At 36.3% G+C, this 18,454-nt stretch overlaps 1 protein-coding gene across 1 annotated transcript in view; it reads left to right on the forward strand.

Annotated features, from left to right (window-relative positions):
• The window catches only part of TNNI3K (TNNI3 interacting kinase), a 296,569-nt gene that overhangs the window by 78,995 nt on the left and 199,120 nt on the right, over positions 1-18,454 (forward strand). Inside the window, exons 7-8 of the mRNA XM_070405387.1 lie at positions 10,840-10,938; positions 14,730-14,868. Coding sequence (XP_070261488.1) covers positions 10,840-10,938; positions 14,730-14,868 — 238 coding nt within the window. The remainder of the gene's footprint in view (positions 1-10,839; positions 10,939-14,729; positions 14,869-18,454) is intronic.

Here is an 18,454-nt window from a genome sequence, read left to right on the forward strand (position 1 = left end):
CTTAACAGGAATTTCTTTGTTCTCATTTTTCTTCATAGATGACTCTTCTCTTTCTTTTGCCGGCTCCTTTGTTTACCATTTTCTAGCCGTAAATATCCCACAAGGAACTCCTCTTACCTTGCAGAAGTAATGCTATCTCCTGTCTTCAATTATTACCTCTATAAAATAATACCACATGTATCTCCAGCCTTCTTATCACTCTTCTTCATCCATTAGCTTTCCACTTATGTTCTCATCATTTCCTAAAAAGTGATAAATGTATTTAATTGATGGAATTCCTTTATTATGTATATGTAAATTAATATATACCTAAGTTTTATTTTTACAACTTAAGAATATGGAACTTACCTTTAATTCCTTTGATAATATTATCTTGTGGAATCATTTTCTGAGTAATTTTCAGGCCAAATTTAATTTTAACCTGAAATAATATGAGGAAGATCACAGAAGAGAACCTCATTTCTGTGACAGCCTGAAGAAACTATTTTCCAATAGGTTTTTGTATTCAAATATTTAATTAGAGCTATGTCAGATTTTTTTTAAAAAGTCATTACAAAAATATTCAGCTAATGTTATAAGTGAAAAACTCTGTAACTACAAGAGAGAGCGTTCTCATCTAACATTTGTAATGGGTATTAAGAAGTGATTTTACATATATATATATATATATATATATATATGGAAAATTCTACTGAAATTAGAGCATAATGTCAAAAGAAGTACTTATTAAATCTAAAAATGCTACCATCTGAAATTCTTTCTAAGTAATATACACCTTTGATACAAATGGATAAGCAGTCATTGGAATCTTTAATTGGCACAGCTTTTGATAGTCATTTAGGAACTTGTAAATTATTTTCACATCTTGATTAAGGGAGTGGCCCCAACTGAAACAGCTTGTGGTGTCTGATAAGAATGCAATGAATGGCCAAGGGGAATTGGAAGAAACTTGCTCTTGCAAGTAATTAATTTGAGAAACAGAAACTTTAGATGATGTTCTTACTTCCTAAATTCATAAAGGAGAGAAAGTTTTATCTTCACACTCATCTACCTTTATAGGCTTCCTCTTCTACAGTCATCATCTGTTGATAACTTCTTATCTACCCTCCATCACCAGATCTCCCATATGCTGAGTCACATGATTCTACCATCTTAATAACTCTAAAATACATTCTCTCTCTCCAGGCCACTACCACTACCTCAACTCATTTTACCCTTATCTCTCTTTTCTTAATTTACTGCAGAACCTGTTACATGATTACCCTGCTTCCATTCTTGCTCCCTCCACAATCCATTTGCTATATTATTACTAGAAGGATCTTTTTAAGATGCAAATCAGAACATACTTTACTCCTACTTCAAATCTCTCTGTGAGTTCCTATAAACTAAAATTTTAGAAAGAATGCTAAATTTTTAATAGTATAAAAGACTCTTCCAAATACGTAATGTACAACTCCTACTTAGAATAAGTTTTAACTTCATTTTTTTTTCAGTCAACTATGAACAATTATATAGTCAGGATCATTCTTACTGGTAATGTTGCCTGTGTGGTCATTTTTGAAAATTCTTGAAAAGTAATATCAACCAAGAGCTATATCCTCTACAGGACTATTTGAGATGGCAAGGCAAGGAATTGCTAGTTGGCCTCAATAACACAAGAATAAAAACAGCATGGACTAGGAAGATTCTTTGGACTTCCATAGACTTGAGGATAAACTTTAGAATAAAGTTTCAGTTGGGGCCACTCCCTTAATCAAGATGTGAAAATAATTTTCAAGTTTCTAAATGACTATCAAAAGCTGTGCCAATTAAAGATACCAATGATTGCTTATCCATTTGTATCAAAGGTTTATATTACTTGGAAAGAATTTCAGATGGTAGCATTTTTAGATTTAATAAGTACTTCTTTTGACATTATGCTCTACTTTCAGTAGAATTTCATATGTGTGTGTGTGTATATATATATATACATATATATAATTTCATATATATATATACTCCTTGATTCCCATTACAAATGTTAGGTGAGAATGCTCTATCTTGTAGTTACAGAATTTTTCACATAACATTAGCTGAATATTTTTGTAATGACTTTTTTTTTAAAAAATCTGACATAGCTCTAATTAAATATTTGAATACAAAGTTCCATATCCTTACAGGAACTTTATTGTTTGGAATAATTTGGAACTTTATTGTTCTTATTTTCATAATGGGGTTATTGATAACAATTCCATAAGATGATTGTGAGCATTAAATGAGAAAGATGTGCTTATTTAGATATTCTCATAGCACACATTCAAGAAATATTTGTTCCTTTTGCTTTCTAATGTCTTATTCATCTTTATAAGAATCAAAAAGGCAAATAGTAAAGATGAGGTTAATGCAGGGGACTATATCAACCTAGGGTTAAGATGATTGGGAAATAGTGAAAATACATAAGAGGATTATCAATTGCCAAAGAAGATAGGCCCTGTGTTGGAGGAAATCTGGGAAAACACATGCAGCTGGAGAGGCAAGTATGTGCATGTGTGTATGTGCATGCGCACATGTGTGCTATCAAAATAGTAGTAGTGGTAATAGTCAGAAAATGTATAGCTCAAGATATCTCAGAGCTTCCACTTACTGAACACTTACTATTATGTACCAAGCACTGTGCTAAGTGCTTTGCATGAAGTAACTTAAATATAAGGGAATTTAAGCAGATGATGGGGATCAAAAGGAAACACAACTGTCAGTGTGGAAAGCGCAACATAAACACTTAAGAGATAAACAGAGAAAGAGGCACCCCTATGGAGGTAGAGAGCAAACTCAAAGAACATGATGTCAGTCAATCTAAGAAAAAACAGAATATTAAGGAACAGACAAATAGGAACAGATGCTGGAGAAATATTAACATAAGGAAAAGGCTAAGAAGTGTCCATTGGAATGGGCTATGAGGAGGCTTTTGATGTCATTTTTCAGACACATTTCCCTGAAGTGGTGAAGTCTGAAGCCAGATTGAGGTGAGCTGGAGAATGAATAGGTGGTGAGGAAAAGGGGACAGAAGGTGTATATTACTCTTAAAAGAAAATAGTAAAGATTAGGCGAGATAGCAATAGTTTGAAGGGACATAATTGAAAACTGGTTATTGAATGTTAGAACTGGAAAATATCAAATCTAAAGCAAGTTGCATATTAATGTCTTTGGGATCATTTTGGATTCATGAGGCATACATTTTAGAAAACATTTTCCTCTAAAACTTTGCCAGTACAGATTTTCTGCTAAGGAAAACAATGGTATAAGCACAAAGCGAATGAGATAACCCTGAAAGCAAAGAAAAATTTAATTTCAAAGTATATATACTTATTTAAGTTCACTAGGCATAAAATACTGTATTTAATTTTGCCAATTTTTACTAAGATTGATTGCCATTTTACTTCATTGATAATTTATTTTATTTTCTCTTTCTTGGGACATTTAGTTTCTCTTGATATGGTCATTTTTTATCATTCTTCATCAATTACAATGACTTTCATAAAATGAAGTATAGAGGGGGGAGCTACATGGGACCAAATCAAAAGAGCTAAAGTCATACTGTAGAAAAAAAAATCAGCAAAAAGAACAGTGGGGGTTTTTACGCTTACAAGCATTCCTTTTAGAATCCCTGAAATTTTAAATAATAACTTTTGGCTATTTCAGTTAGGAGGATTAAATTTCAGTGCCTCCGGTAAAAAATTATTTAACCTGGAGTCAAAGCTTCTTATACTTCATTGAGACAATTTTAGAATGTGAAAAGAAAATGTTTAAAATTGTATATAATAGTGATTTACCCCCAGTGATAATTAATGGAATAATTAAAGTGTAGAGATAAGGAGACTCCACCAAGATGGCGGCATAGGTAAACACCAGAGACTGCTGCCGCAAACAACCACTTCAAAAATACAACTAAAAGACGGACGGACATCACCCAGAACCACAGGAAGGCTGGCTGAGGAGAGACTCTTCAACTAGAAGGAAAGAGAACAGCATTCCGAGGCTCAAAGGAGGCGCAGTGTGGAAAATTTAAGGTGTGGAGGTGCGCGCGCAAAGTGGGCTGGTGGCTGAGGGCGCGGTTGTTGTTTTCAATCAGGAGGGAGTCTCAGATTCTGAGCTCCAGATCCAGGCAAGTCTCTAGGGACTCAGACTCAAACGGGAGAAGCGGGATTGTCTAGCATCAGTTGGAACGTGAGGGCAACTTTCTCTCCGAGGTTTGCAGCGGTTGCTGGGGTTCTGAGAAGCAGAGCCTCTGGGAACGGGACTGAGAGCAGCCATAACTGCTCCCTCCGCCCGCCCTGTTGACCCCGCCCCGCCAAAGCCCTGCCCCAAGCCCTGCGCAGAGCCATTTGCCCGATCGCCTCAGGAAAAGGCTAGATTAGCACCTCCCCAGAGGACAGAAGTTTTCCCACAGCTGATTCTCACAGCCAGTCGGCCTGGTGGTCAAATCCCTCTAGTATTAATTACAACAATCAAGGCTTAACTAGAACAAGACTGGGCACAAAGACCACAAGGGGGTGCACCAAGAAAGCATAAAAAATGCTGAGACAAAAAATCATGACAGAAATGGAGGATATACAGCTAAAAAACGCAATTTTGAGGGCTTGCAATAAACTTGAAGAGAGCCTCACAAAAACTAATGAGACCCTTGATGCTATGATAAAGAAACAACCAGAAATTAAGCATACACGGACTGAAATAAAGAATATTATACCCAATAGCAGACCAGAGGAGCGCAAGAATCAAGCCAAAGATTTGAAATGCGAAGAAGCAAAAAACACCCAAACGGAAAAGCAAAATGAAAAAAGAATCCGAAAATACGAAGATAGTGTAAGGAGCCTCTGGGCCAGCTTCAAGCGCACTAATATCAGAATTATAGGGGTGCCAGAAGATGAGAGACAGCAAGATATTGAAAACCTATTTGAAGAAATAATGGCAGAAAACTTCCCCCACCTGGTGAAAGAAATAGACTTACAGGTCCAAGAAGCGCAGAGAACCCCAAACAAAAGGAATCCAAAGAGGACCACACCAAGACACATCATAATTAAAATGCCAAGAGCAAAAGACAAAGAGAGAATCTTAAAAGCAGCAAGAGAAAGAGACTCAATTACCTACAAGGCAATACCCATACGACTGTCAGCTGATTTCTCAACAGAAACTTTGCAGGCCAGAAGGGAATGGCAAGAAATATTCAAAGTGCTGAATACCAAGAACCTACAACCAAGATTACTTTATCCAGCAAAGCTATCATTCAGAATTGAAGGTCAGATAAAGAGCTTCACAGATAAGGAAAAGCTAAAGGAGTTCATCACCACTAAACCAGTATTATACGAAATGCTGAAAGGTATCCTTTAAGAAGAGGAAGAAGAAAAAGGTAAAGATACAAATTGTGAACAACAAACATGCATCTATCAACAAGTGAATCTAAGAATCAAGTGAATAAATAATCTGATGTACAGAATGAACTGGTGATTATAATGAATCAGGGACATAGAAAGGGAATGGACTGACTATTCTTGGGGGCGGGGAAGGGGAATGGGAGATGTGGGAAGAGACTGGACAAAAATCGTGCACCTATGGATGAGGACAGTGGGTGGGGAGTGAGGGCGGAGGGTGGGGCGGGAACTGGAAGGAGAGGAGTTATGGGGGGGAGGGGAAAAAAGAGGAACAAATGTAATCTGAACAATAAAGATTTTTTAAAAAAAGTGTAAAGATAAGTAATACAAACATTCAGAGAAAGAATTGCTCAATATGGTAAAGTATTTGCAGAAGGCTCTCATGGAGAACATGGGCACTGAGCGTGGCCTTCAGACTGGGTGTGTGGCTGACAGAGAAAAAACAGGGAGGCTTTCCAGGAAGAGGAGCAGGATGTACAATAAGTGTTGAAGTTACAACCTGGAACTCAAAGGGACTCCACTTGGATCTTTTTGGGAGTCAAGTAGTAAATAAAAATATCTATAAAGGGTAGTTTATGTAGTAATTGCCCTACTCTCAAAATAAAGAGCTCTGATCCAATTTCTGTGCTCATAAAACCACCACTTCATGGGAGGTATTTTATGGTGCTTATCTTTCTATCAGTAAAAGGTACCAAGTTACTAACCTATATTTGAATCTTGATTCTTAATAATAATAATAACAATAATAATACTGATATATGTGTTAGTTATACAAATATAACCATTATACAGTTCATTTCCTTAAGGAGTTTAAAGATTATTAAGATAGCCTTTCTGACCCTGCTGGTATTGTTCAGTGGTTGAGCATCGACCTAGGAACCAGTAGGTCATGGTTTGATTCCTAGTCAGGGCACATGCCGAGGTTGTGGGCTCGATCTTCAGTGCAGGGTGTGCAGGGAAAGCTGATCAATGATTCTCTCTCATCATTGATGTTTCTATCTCCCTTCCTCTCTGAAATCAAATATATATATATAGCCTTTCTGTGATAAGAATTGTTTCTAGATTACAATTTTGCTAGTAGTTTTGCTATCGGTGAGGTTCCTCGGTGTCCCCACCTGTTATTGGTGGAAATGGAGCTCTTGGAGTGCCATGGGAATATGAGATATTGTGGAAAGCTATATTGATGATGAAACATTGGGGGAGTTTCCCTCCAGTGTCCCATCTCCCTCCATCTGGCCATGGAAAACGTCCCATTTTGTCGTCAGTAGGGCTAAAATCAAAGCCACTATCCAGAGTTTTTCACTCCATATTAAAGTCCAGTCCAGTTCAGCATCTGGCTAGATTAGCTTGTGTTCCCAGCTGTAGTCTATTGCCTGTGGGGTCCACATGGCCATGGGCTTTGCAACTTCTAGAACTACATGGCAGATTAGTGCAGGTATTGAGCAAGTGAGAAACAAGAGCCTAAACATCAAGAAAAAGACTTGCAGATTTTGACTGGGAGTTTTACTAATGAATCCTTCAGAATTTTATATGCTTGCATTGGTTCCACGCCCCTCCCCGCCCCCCAGCCAATCCATGGTTCCCCAGGCTAGACTGACAGGCAAGTAAGCACCTTCCTATGTGACCCTGAATTTACTGCACATGCATCCATTCCCTTCCCCCAGTGATTTGCAGGGAATGGACTGGTGGTTCCCTGTGGAGCCTGAAGTTGCAGCTTCTTGGTGAATCTCCCAGATGACCATGTTTATAATGTCTGGCCTCCCCTTTGCTTTCTTCCTATTACTAATATTAATAACTAGCTATTTATGATGGTAACAATCTTGTTTTTGAGGAACAAAAATAAAAACTATGTACTTTCTTAAAAATTGTAAGGCAACAGAAATTTTATGCCCTACAGAAATCTTAATGAGCTCATTTATTTTAAGATTCCAATCACAGGTCCTGCCAGTTGGGGTTTGCTAAAGGTTAATGTAAAGTAGATGATCAATATACATCTGTTGAATTGTATTATTTAAAATTTCTACCACATAATTAGTTCCTAATTTTTAATGATTTAATTCCCTTATGACTAATGGTAGATATACATTCCATTTTTTTTTTTTTACTGGAAATACAGTCCAATTCAATAGTTATTTGAATGTCTACCACATACTTAGCATAATGGCAAATAAAGGAGATTCCGTCTGTAACTTCATGTGGTTTCATATAGTAGACAGTGAAGTTTATTTACCAACTTTTTAAGGTTCTGGAAACTTCCTTTAACTTTTTAAGGTAAGGGAAGCATGAATAAAATTATTTTATATATACATTTTCCAACCTAAGTGTTAATATGAGTGCATTTGTCTTAATCACATGATAGGTATATTTGTACATCATGTCTACACTAATAAAAGAGAAATATGTAAATTGGTCATCACTCTGCTACACCCACCAGCCAATCAGGATGAGTATGCAAATTAACCCAACAAAGATGGCGAGTTAATTTGCATATGCAGGTGCCAAGTGAAGACTGAAGGCTCTGGCCTGAGCGAAGATTGAAGACAACTGAAGACTGAAAGGCTTGGCTTCTCTGCTGCGGCCAGAGTGGAGAAGCCTAGCCTCACTGCTGTGGCCAGAATAGAGAAGCCTAGCCTCGAGGCTTGGCTTCTCCGCTGGGGCCGGACCAAAGGCCTGGGTCCTGGGTGCTGGAGGAAAACTGGTGCTGGCAGCCAGGGGAAGGAAGGCCCATTGCATGAATCTTCGTGCAATGGGCCTCTAGTTATATTATATTCCCATAAGATTTCTGGGAGATGCCCATAATGATTCCAAAAATTATAAAAATCAATAAATGCTTTCTACTCATAAGTAACATGAAATTATTCAAATAACTCCAATATGCGTTACTCTCAATGGTTAAATATTTCCTTACATTTTAAAATAAACTCAGTAAAGCATACAATAATGACTGTATGGTTTCATTAAAGCTTACATTTTGACAGTTTCTCGGAAAGTCAACACTTCATAATTAATAAATATTCAGCTAAAGATTAACTTTCTGAATGACTGAATAAGTACAAATTTAGAAAGAAAAAAAATTGCTTTGGACTATTTATTGAAGCCTAAGAGCTGTTATCCATTAGAATGAAAGTTAGTTCTGGAACCCTGCCTAAGAAATTGGCTCTATAATGTTAACATTAGAGATTCTTTTTTGCAATAAAATATCATGCTGTCTATTTTATGCTATATTTAAAATAAGAGAATTTATAAAAAACTTCATTTACCTTGATCGTTAGTGACCTCTTTTAAAGGTTCCTGAGATTGAATTTACAGGCATGTGAAGTCTAAGATACAAGCGCTTGATACAAAAGGCTCTGGCATTCATTTTCGAGCTGAATCTATAGTGCTTCTAACTGACAGAATGCTTCCTCTTATCTGAGTCAGTTCATCTACTTAAAGGTTAGTGTTAATGAGATCAAGGTCACAGGAGGGGCTTGATGAAAAGAAACTTTGAAGTTAAATAGACCTAGATTTGAATCCCAGTTCTGCTATATGACCTCATAAGTTACCTAGTCTTCACAAGGCTCAGTTTCTTCACCTTTAGATTGAAATAGCAGCACCTGTCTTTCTGTGTTTGAGGGTAGAACAGTTAAAGGATACTCCAGGTACTATTTATGCACTTAGTTCAGGGTCTGACACATAATATGTCCTCAATAAATGTTAATTGTGGTCTTAATTTTGTAATAGAAAAACAATTCACTTTACACATTGTGTATTCTATTAATCATTAGTCACCAATATCCAAATATCAACAAAAACATTACCCTGAAAATGTATAGAAGTGTAAATACCTGCTTACATTTTGGGACCCACCAGAAATTTTAGATGATCCAACAAGAATTCCTTATCTCTTCTTTGGCAATAGTAATCAGTTCTAATACTATCCCGGGGATTGAATAATCTATGAGGATAATCGTGTAAAAAAAACAATTTTAGCTTAATAAATTTTGTTTGATACAGGAATAAATATATGATTAATGAATGAGCTACTTTTTAAAATTATATTTTATTGATTTCATAGAGGAAGGGAGAGGAGAGAGAGAAACATCAATGATGAGAGAGAACCATTGATTGGCTGCTTCCTGCACACCACCCACTAGGGATCAAGCCCACAACCTGGGCATGTGCCCTTGACCAGAATAGAACCTGGGACCCTTTAGTCTGCAAGCCAACCCTCTATCCACTGAGACAAACTGGCTAGGGCATAAAGGAGCTATTTAAAACTGTGGAACACTCAGAAACAAAGCTTGAGGCAAGTGACTAAAGATTCACTTCCTTGTTGGCAGTGACTTTCTCCATGAGTTTGAGAAATTTCCTAATTCCTTGGATGCTCAGTTTCTTCCTCTTTAAAAAATAGGGGTTTGACATATAATGTCCATGGTCCCCTCTAGATCTGTGGGGCTGTGATTTTAATAGGCAAGGAAACCTGACTTAGGAAGCAGTTTGTTTATAGAAACAGAAAACCTGTTAGAGGGTAAGTCCATTGAGCTCTTAGATCCCATCTTCCTGATTTGTCTTTTCAATCTAATAGAATTTTGAAATTTCCCAAATGTATATTATTTGGCCAACTGAAGAATAAACAGTGCAATAGGAAAATCCACAATTAAAATGAGCACATCTTAAGAAAATTATTCCAATTATTTTTTCAGAGAAGATAGAGTTAGAAATGGGTCTTGGGAATAGAAGAAACCTGAAGGTTTGTTGGTGACCTATAGCTTTTTATAAAGACACCTTGGCAACAGATACTGGTAGTGTTTTTCACTTGCTCATTCATTCATTCATTCATTCATTCAACAAATGCTTAGTGAATGATTAATATTTGCATGGCCACATGCTAGGGTAGGATTATAAAGATGAATCTGATTTTTACTTTACCCCTAAAACACTTTCTCTTTAGTAAGGGTGATAAGGCATTATATAAATTCTTAAAATTTTCTAAATGGAATGAAAAAAAGTTATATGAAATTTGAGAGAAAGACAAGTCAGTTGGGAGGAAGCAAGGAAAATCAAAGAAATTTTAGAGGAAATGGCATTTAGCTTGAGTGTAAACATCTGTAGATTGGACAGAAGAGAATTCCTGGCTGAGGAAGTAATATGAACAAAGACTCAGAAGGAGCAGAAAACAAATACAGTTTGATTATACAATTGGGTTTATGAAGGCGAGAAATGGAAAATAACTAAATAAGACACCATCAGATTGAGAGGACCTTGAATGCCATATAAAGGATTTGGTCTTTATTTTCTATGCAAAAACAAGCCTTTGGAGGTTTTGGAGAAGTGAGTTAGAAGAAAAATGTGTTTCAAGATTCCTGAAGAAGAATGTATGGTGATTGTAAAATGAACTTCCATGGGCAGATTCCCCAAATAAAGCTCCTGAGCTCTCTTTCTTTTCCAGGCTGTTGATGTGCTGCTGCAGCATGGAGCTAATGTCAATGTTCAGGATGCGGTTTTCTTCACCCCATTGCACATTGCAGCATACTATGGGCATGAACAGGTAAGTATTTCCCAAGGCTGGGGGGCCACCTGAGCCCTTTAGGCTTTCGTTGAACTGTCCTAGCTTCAAAGAAAAGATATTTAAGGTATCCTGTGAATTATTTTTCCATATTCTTATTAGCTGCGTCCTTGAGGAAATTGTAGATCATTAGAAGCATTGCAGTTGCTGAGTTAATCATTTTTACTGGTTATTTTAGTAAACAAGGGAGGCTAAGAGCACATTGGTAGGTGTACAGCCACAGTCAGCCTGGGTTTGATAAATTCCTAGCTTTAATACCATGTGATCTTCAGGTTCTTCATCTAGAATGAGAAAAATATTAACAGAATCTACCTCAGAGGGTTGCTGTTATGACGGACTATTAAAGTGTTTGGCAAATGCTTAATAAATGTCACTGTGTTGATGCCAATGATGATATCAGTAAAACAAATCACAAAATCCTTTCCAGCAGTTCTCTGAAAAAAAAATAGATTATTCAGAAATTGTGTTTCCCTTTTTCTATTGTCATGGGATATGGAAAGCTGAAAAACATCGCCTGAAATATGTTCTAGTTTCCAGAACCTGTGAATGTAACCTTCAAAGGCACTTTGCAAGTGTGATCAAGATGAGGACCTTGAGATACGAGATTATCCTGGACTATCTGTATGGTCCTGCTATAATCACAAGGAAGTAGGAAGTCAGAGTGACTAACAGGAGATGTGACAATGGAAGCAAGAGGTTACAGTAATGCAGGACGGGCTGCAAGCTGAGGAAGCCAGGCAGCCAACAGAAGCTGCAAAAGCAAGGAAATGAAAGCCTCCAGAGAGAATGCAACCTTGAATTTAGACAGCTGGCCTCTAGAACTATGAGAGAATAAACCTGGGTTGTTTTAATCCCATAAGTGTGGTAATTTGCTATCGTGACAATGGGAAACTGACACTGGAATAACCTAGATAAACTAAAAAACAATCACTAACAGTGCTTTAAATATATAATTTCCTTTAAACATGATTATATAACAAGCACATATTTATAACACTTGATATTCTGTAATAAAGTAATATGTCTAGCATGACTTAAAGTTTACAATGTACATTCATTTAATACATAATTTTATTTGACCTTCACGTCAACCTTATGAACTTAAGATGTAAGTGAGCTCATACTATAGGACAGGCACTGTGTTGAGACCTTTACGTGGATTTTTAAAAAAATTTAGCCACAACCCTGAACTTAGCTGTCATTTCCCTCTTCTTATGAATGCTGCACATGGAGCCCACTCAGGTCAGGGAGCATGCCAGAGTTACGCAGCTAATAACAGAAAACCTGGAATAGGTGTTCAGGCCTGTCTTATCCCAAAGCCCATATTCATTCTGGCGTACCAAAGAGCCTCTTGCTATTCCTCTTATACCAATGAACCAAATCATGAAGTCCAGGCAGTTCATCTTGTGTTCAAGTTAGAATCCAAGGACAAGTGCTCTACCACCAAAGTCCATTGATCTTCAACCTTAGCATATTGAACATGTGGTGAAGGCCTGGGGCAAGGGGTGGGTGCAGACTAAAAGGGATAAGTGGGGAAAAAAGGGGACATCTGTAATACTTTCAACAATAAAGATTAAAAAAAAAAGACAAAAATTTTACACATTGCTTTCAAACACTGCCCTTTAGCCATACTCAAAGAACTAAATAGAATCAAATAAAATGGAAGTACAAACATAATTGGGAAATCAAAACTTACGCAATCTTTTGACATCCCACTTTCACTCTTCCTCATTGTATATTCTAGATCACTAATCTGACTCCATTTTAGAGTAGGGTGATACCTTTTTACCGTTGTACAGGTCATTCCACTGTATTGCCTGAGGATCCCAAGTTGAAAATCAAACTTACTTCTGTCTCTGTGCTATTCTAGGCATTCTGCCCTTATTTTCTATTCTAGCTGGCATGTGCTTGGACACTCTCAGACCTGTGAAGTGTGACTATAGCCAGGGAAGACTGCTCATTTCATTGATGTGCTGCACATAGGGCACCGTAGTGCACTGGAGAGCTGGGCACTGAAAATGCTTTTGAAAGTACAGGGTCCAAAAGCACAGGAGATGAAAAAATCCCATACTTTTCTGACTTCAGGCACAGGCAGCATATACACAACACATGTTATCTGTAGAGTCGTTCTCTTTGGATATTAACCTCATCACCCAGCAGAACTCTAAAGAGCTTTTATGCATGTTTGGTGTAGAGCTAAATTTGTTTACTTCCCCTGAATATATAGTCACAGACTTATACAATTATGCTAAAATGTGGATGGTCCTTTTACGATAAAGGACTCGCTTTCTGTATGCAAAGACAGCACATAAGTAATTTATGGATGCTACCGTCATTTGCTAAAATATGCTGACGGGAGAATGGCCCATTCAATATATAAATGTGCCTGATGTGCCATGTTCCTTGCCATTTGTTTATTTACTTATTTTTAAGTAGAAGAGTAGATGTTTTGCACCAAGAGCAATATTTCCTAGGTATATAATAATACTGCTTAATAGACAATCGATTTTGAAGATAGTTTAAATCTGTCCATTATAAAGTCACATAATCAGAATTTATGGAGTCTGTGTAAGTGGAAATATCTGCTTAGGAGTGCAAGGTTCTTGAGATTAAACTTCTACTGCTCTTATTTCTCCTGAATTAAATATCGGTCTACCCATTAGCCAACAAAGGGACAAAGTATACATGTTTCACATTGGTGCTCTCACTTCTGCCAACGTATTTATTAATAGGCACTTTTCTAAGTGCTTTATAAGTAATACGTCATTTAATTTTCACAACAACTCTATGAGATAGAACTATTATTATTCTTATCTTAGCAATGAAGAAACTGATGTTTCAAAAATGGAATAATTTATTTAAGGTGACATAGCTAATAAAAAAAGTCTAAATTTTAGAACCTTTGTTGCTTACCCACTACACTCAATAGGAAGTTTCACCACATCCCACTCAGCTAGCTAATATTTTTGCGTGGACTTTCTATCAAATATGTACCATATTCCTGAGAGGTTTCTACCCAATACATGTTTATTTGATGCCATATAGAAAGTTGAAATAGTTTTAGAGTTTAAATTCACTGTTATGCTTATACCTCAGTGGTCAGGACAAATGAGGGGTCCACCCATAACTGTCATATTAAATAACTTACTTCTGGGGGTCACTGTGGTGACTGCTAAAATTCTCAGGGAAGGAGGCAACGTCAGGTTTAGAGAAATTATTTGGAAAATTCCTAAGTGAATATGTAAATAATTCTAATGAATCCCAATTACCTGAAACAGCCTCTGGCCGACTCCTAAATTGTTAAATACTTCGTCTCTCTCCATCCCTTTGGATGTGATCTCAGCATACTGGGGAAGATTCCCAGGGCTAGGGCAGCTATCTGTCATTTACAAAAAAATCCAGAAAAGGACCCAGAAGTCCATTAGCAAGATGACCATGAGTGACCTATGAATGGAGGTGCTGTGAAAATCAAGAATCAAGGGAACACTACTAGCTCTAGCCAGAAGGAGACTTTCCAAAAAATTTTTCAGTAAATTATGGGTGATTTCAGAGAGGATTGTTTATATACAATGAAGATCCCGCCCTAAACATCTTGTTAGGTGATATAATAATAAATTCTTTATTTTTAGGCCAGCTGAATTAGGATTTTCTGCTATTTTCAGGTAAAAATAACTTAAGAGATGGCCTAAATAATATGTCTTCTTCCATATTTCCAAAAGCTTTGCATGATTTTTTGACTTTTGATACTAATTTCAAATGAATGGATCCTTTAGATAACCCGCCTCCTTTTGAAATTTGGTGCTGATGTAAATGTAAGTGGTGAAGTTGGAGATCGGCCCCTGCACCTAGCAGCTGCAAAAGGATTCTTTAATATTGCAAAACTCTTAATGGAAGAAGGCAGCAAAGCAGATGGTAAGATTTTATGTTTAGAAGATCTTTGCCCTCTTATTTACTGGAAAATATCTTAAAGAAGATTAATTCTGTCCTTATGCAATAATTTGTTCTGTAAGTCATAATTTATTATACTTAAAATATTAACTAAATCTATGTGTTCATTCTTCTTTATACATTTTAGCTCAATTCTTAATATATTAGGTGCTGCAGTTAAAAGTAGTGGGGTTGTCCTAGATAAATGATTCCTATTTGTTGTTATTCACTAATCTTTTTCTTTTATTGGGATCAAGTTTATATACAGAAAAATTCTTAAATCTTAAGTGAATATTGACTTAACTGACTATTTACTTATGCATACACCCATGTAAAAACCAGCCATGTCAAGTTATAGAATATTTTCATCTGGAAGGTTGAGCTCTGGAAATTTCTCTTGTGCCTCCTTCTGAGTAAATAGCTTTCACCACCAAAGGTAATCAATATTTTGACTTCTGTTGCCATAGGTTAGTTATTTTTCTGTTCTGGCAGTTAATGATTTTGTGACCACCTTCTTTTGATCAACATTATGATTTTGACTTTTATCTATATTGTTGCATGAATTATAGTTTGGAATTTAAAATAGTTGTTATTTTTCAATTATAGTGGATATACAATATTATATTAGTTTCAACATGTAAACAACATTAAATTAGTGTACAACATGTATATATGTATGTGTATATATGTATACACACATATATTTATGAGTGAAATTTTCAAATCAGAAGGTATGCACATGTTTAACGTTTGAAGAAATTTCAGAGAGTTTTCTAAAGTGTCAGTATCCCTTTTCACTCTCATATCAATATATGAGAGTTCCTTATATCTACCCTAATATTTGATATTACTATTATTTTAAATGGAAATGAAATTAGAGTGTGACAAATTTTGGGGGAAATAGCTTTAGAAAATGACCTAAATATTTTAGATGCAGTTAATAGAATAGAATTTCCTGCAACTTTATATTTTTTAAATTATAAAATGAGTTTTTGGAAAATTGATTGAAAGTAGATCATGAAAAAATTTCCTTTCTCTTTCTTTTTCTCTTCCTCATAAACTTTACTTTGACACAGATTCCCTCAGAGTTACATCTTGTCATTAAATTCTCTCAGGCAAATCCAACATTCTTTCACTGACCCCCAAGAGACCTAATTAAAAGCCCAGCTGTAAGAGCTGCTGGCCTTTGCAGCAGAAACGATGCACATTTATAAAAGGACAAGGTTGTCAAAGCTCTAGAACTTCCCGTTCCTTGGTCCAAAATTGAGACTGATATTCAGCTAATAAAGCTAACCAAAGTTTTCACTTACTCATAAGGAAAACACAAAGGTTCCCAGACACTCTGAGGAGAGCTAAGGCAGTTTCCAGTTTCCATGTTGGAAACAGAGCCATTTTATTTTGTAAAATTTAAGAAACCTAGTTTTTGTCATTTTCTATTAGCCAGTGTGCGATAACTTAGGCATCTTTATAGCATTAGCATAAACAACCGGTGCCGCCCGGACGCAGGGCCAGCTGTCCCTGGAGCTTGTTAAGTAGTCTCTGGGATTCTGTTAGCTTAGAATAGGCAGGGGTACACCTCTGTAAACCACTGAACACATAATTGTGTTTTTTGAAACCGCCTCACTCTTCCAAGGAGCCAGGAACTGCTCACTTTCCCCCTTTTATTGTCAATGCCAAACTGCTTTTTACTCATCTTCGTAACTCCAAAGCTCGGTGGTGTCAAAATGAGTGTCATTTATGATCAGCATGTCTCCAGGATCAAAGGACTCTTCTACAAAAGGTATTGAAATGTGTACTGCACCTGAATTCCCCCTACATCCCAGCCTCATGTGATATAATTATAAGCACTTTCTTTCTGATTGACACAAACTCTGCATGCCTCCTACTCAATCATTTAACAACTCGAGAGACAGCATGACTCAGATTTTTAAATATATTTTTTAGATTATCTTTTAATACACACTTGATATTTAAGTCCCTTTTGCACTTCAACCAATTGCAAAGAATAAACCAGAAGATCTGTTATGGGGACGGACATTACACATTTATTATTAGCTAGTTCACTGATTCCAAAATGTAGCTAAGCCTCCAGTTGATCTACTTACTTACCACAGAATCTTGCCTATCATAAATGGACATAGGAGGAAGAATAAATGAATTACCCCCAAAAGGAGCACAATTTGAAATCTGATATTTTCAGTATGTTTCCTTGGTAACAGAATGTCACAAATGAAAATAAATTTGGATTACAAAATTAGCCAAAATGCAATTCTGAAAGTACCCTCTTCAGTTCAACATGTCTGGGAGACTGACCTACACAGTCATGTATCTTTTAAGTCTCCATCTTTTTTCTTATATCTCTCAGGGCAATGAAAAGGGATAAATGTAATGCTTATTGAATGAGATTGAAAAGGTCGAAATATTGTTGAACTCCCTAAGAAGAAAATGGTGATACGTTTGTCACAATCTTTAAAACTCAGGATGTTTAAATTTGTTATCCTCTGACTGTTAAAATCTATAGTTATTTTAACATGAAACTGAATATTGTAGAAAGTCATAAAATTTCTAGGACATGGTCAATAAGAGGAAGTATTTATTCTTTAAAGTATACCTTGTCAGAAATATTACACAGATTTATTATTGAAAATCTAAGACACACGTGGGAATTGCTTTAGAGAGCTAATAGTATGTGCTAATATTGCTAGTTAATATGAAATTTTTTGTTTTATCTTTAAGGTCAATAAACAGACATAAGCAAGTAATAACATCCATTCACCCATCCCTTTATCCAATCTTTCTTTCAAAAGACATTAATGAATACATATTCTCTTAAAAGTGGAGGAGTAGACACTAAATATTTTTCAAATACTAATGATTCACAAATATTGCTTTGCTTGAAATTTTACTTTATTTAAATATTTCAATAAGATGTTAAGTGCGAGAAAATAGAATATCATTCATATATCCAATTTCCTCAGAGAAGGTAATATAACATATACTTTTCTTGTCCTTGCAAATTGGTCCAAGACAAAACTAAGTAAATCACAATGACTGAAGCATAAATATAAGTGTATACATCTAAGCTCTGTACCTGATCCAGATTTCTCCTGGCTTGTCCCTTTGGTTGACATTTATATATTCTTTTTTTAAAATGTATTTTATTGATTTTTTACAGAGAGGAAGGGAGAGGGATAGAGAGTTAGAAACATCGATGAGAGAGAAACATCGATCAGCTGCCAAGGTACATGCCCTTGACCGGAATCGAACCTGGGACCCTTGAGTCTGCAGGCTGACGCTCTATCCACTGAGCCAAACCTATTAGGGCTATATATTCTTTGATGGGAACAATATCTAGACCATTACAGGTAATTCACCAAGTGAATAATCTACTTTGAAGTCTCTCAATTCAACTATAGAAGAATAATGTTGGGTGGGGCCAGGGATGGCCAAAGGCAAATTATGAATTAATAGAAGATTGTGCTTCATTCTGCTTTACAATGCCCCCTCTGGACCTCAAGAACTCTTATGTGACCTCCAGATGCTCTGGACTCCCTACTGTCCTCAGGCATCG

Source organism: Myotis yumanensis, unplaced genomic scaffold (assembly GCF_028538775.1).
Source record: "Myotis yumanensis isolate MYYU_CA2020_CCGP unplaced genomic scaffold, mMyoYum1.0.hap1 SCAF_2, whole genome shotgun sequence".
Lineage (NCBI taxonomy): Eukaryota > Metazoa > Chordata > Mammalia > Chiroptera > Vespertilionidae > Myotis > Myotis yumanensis.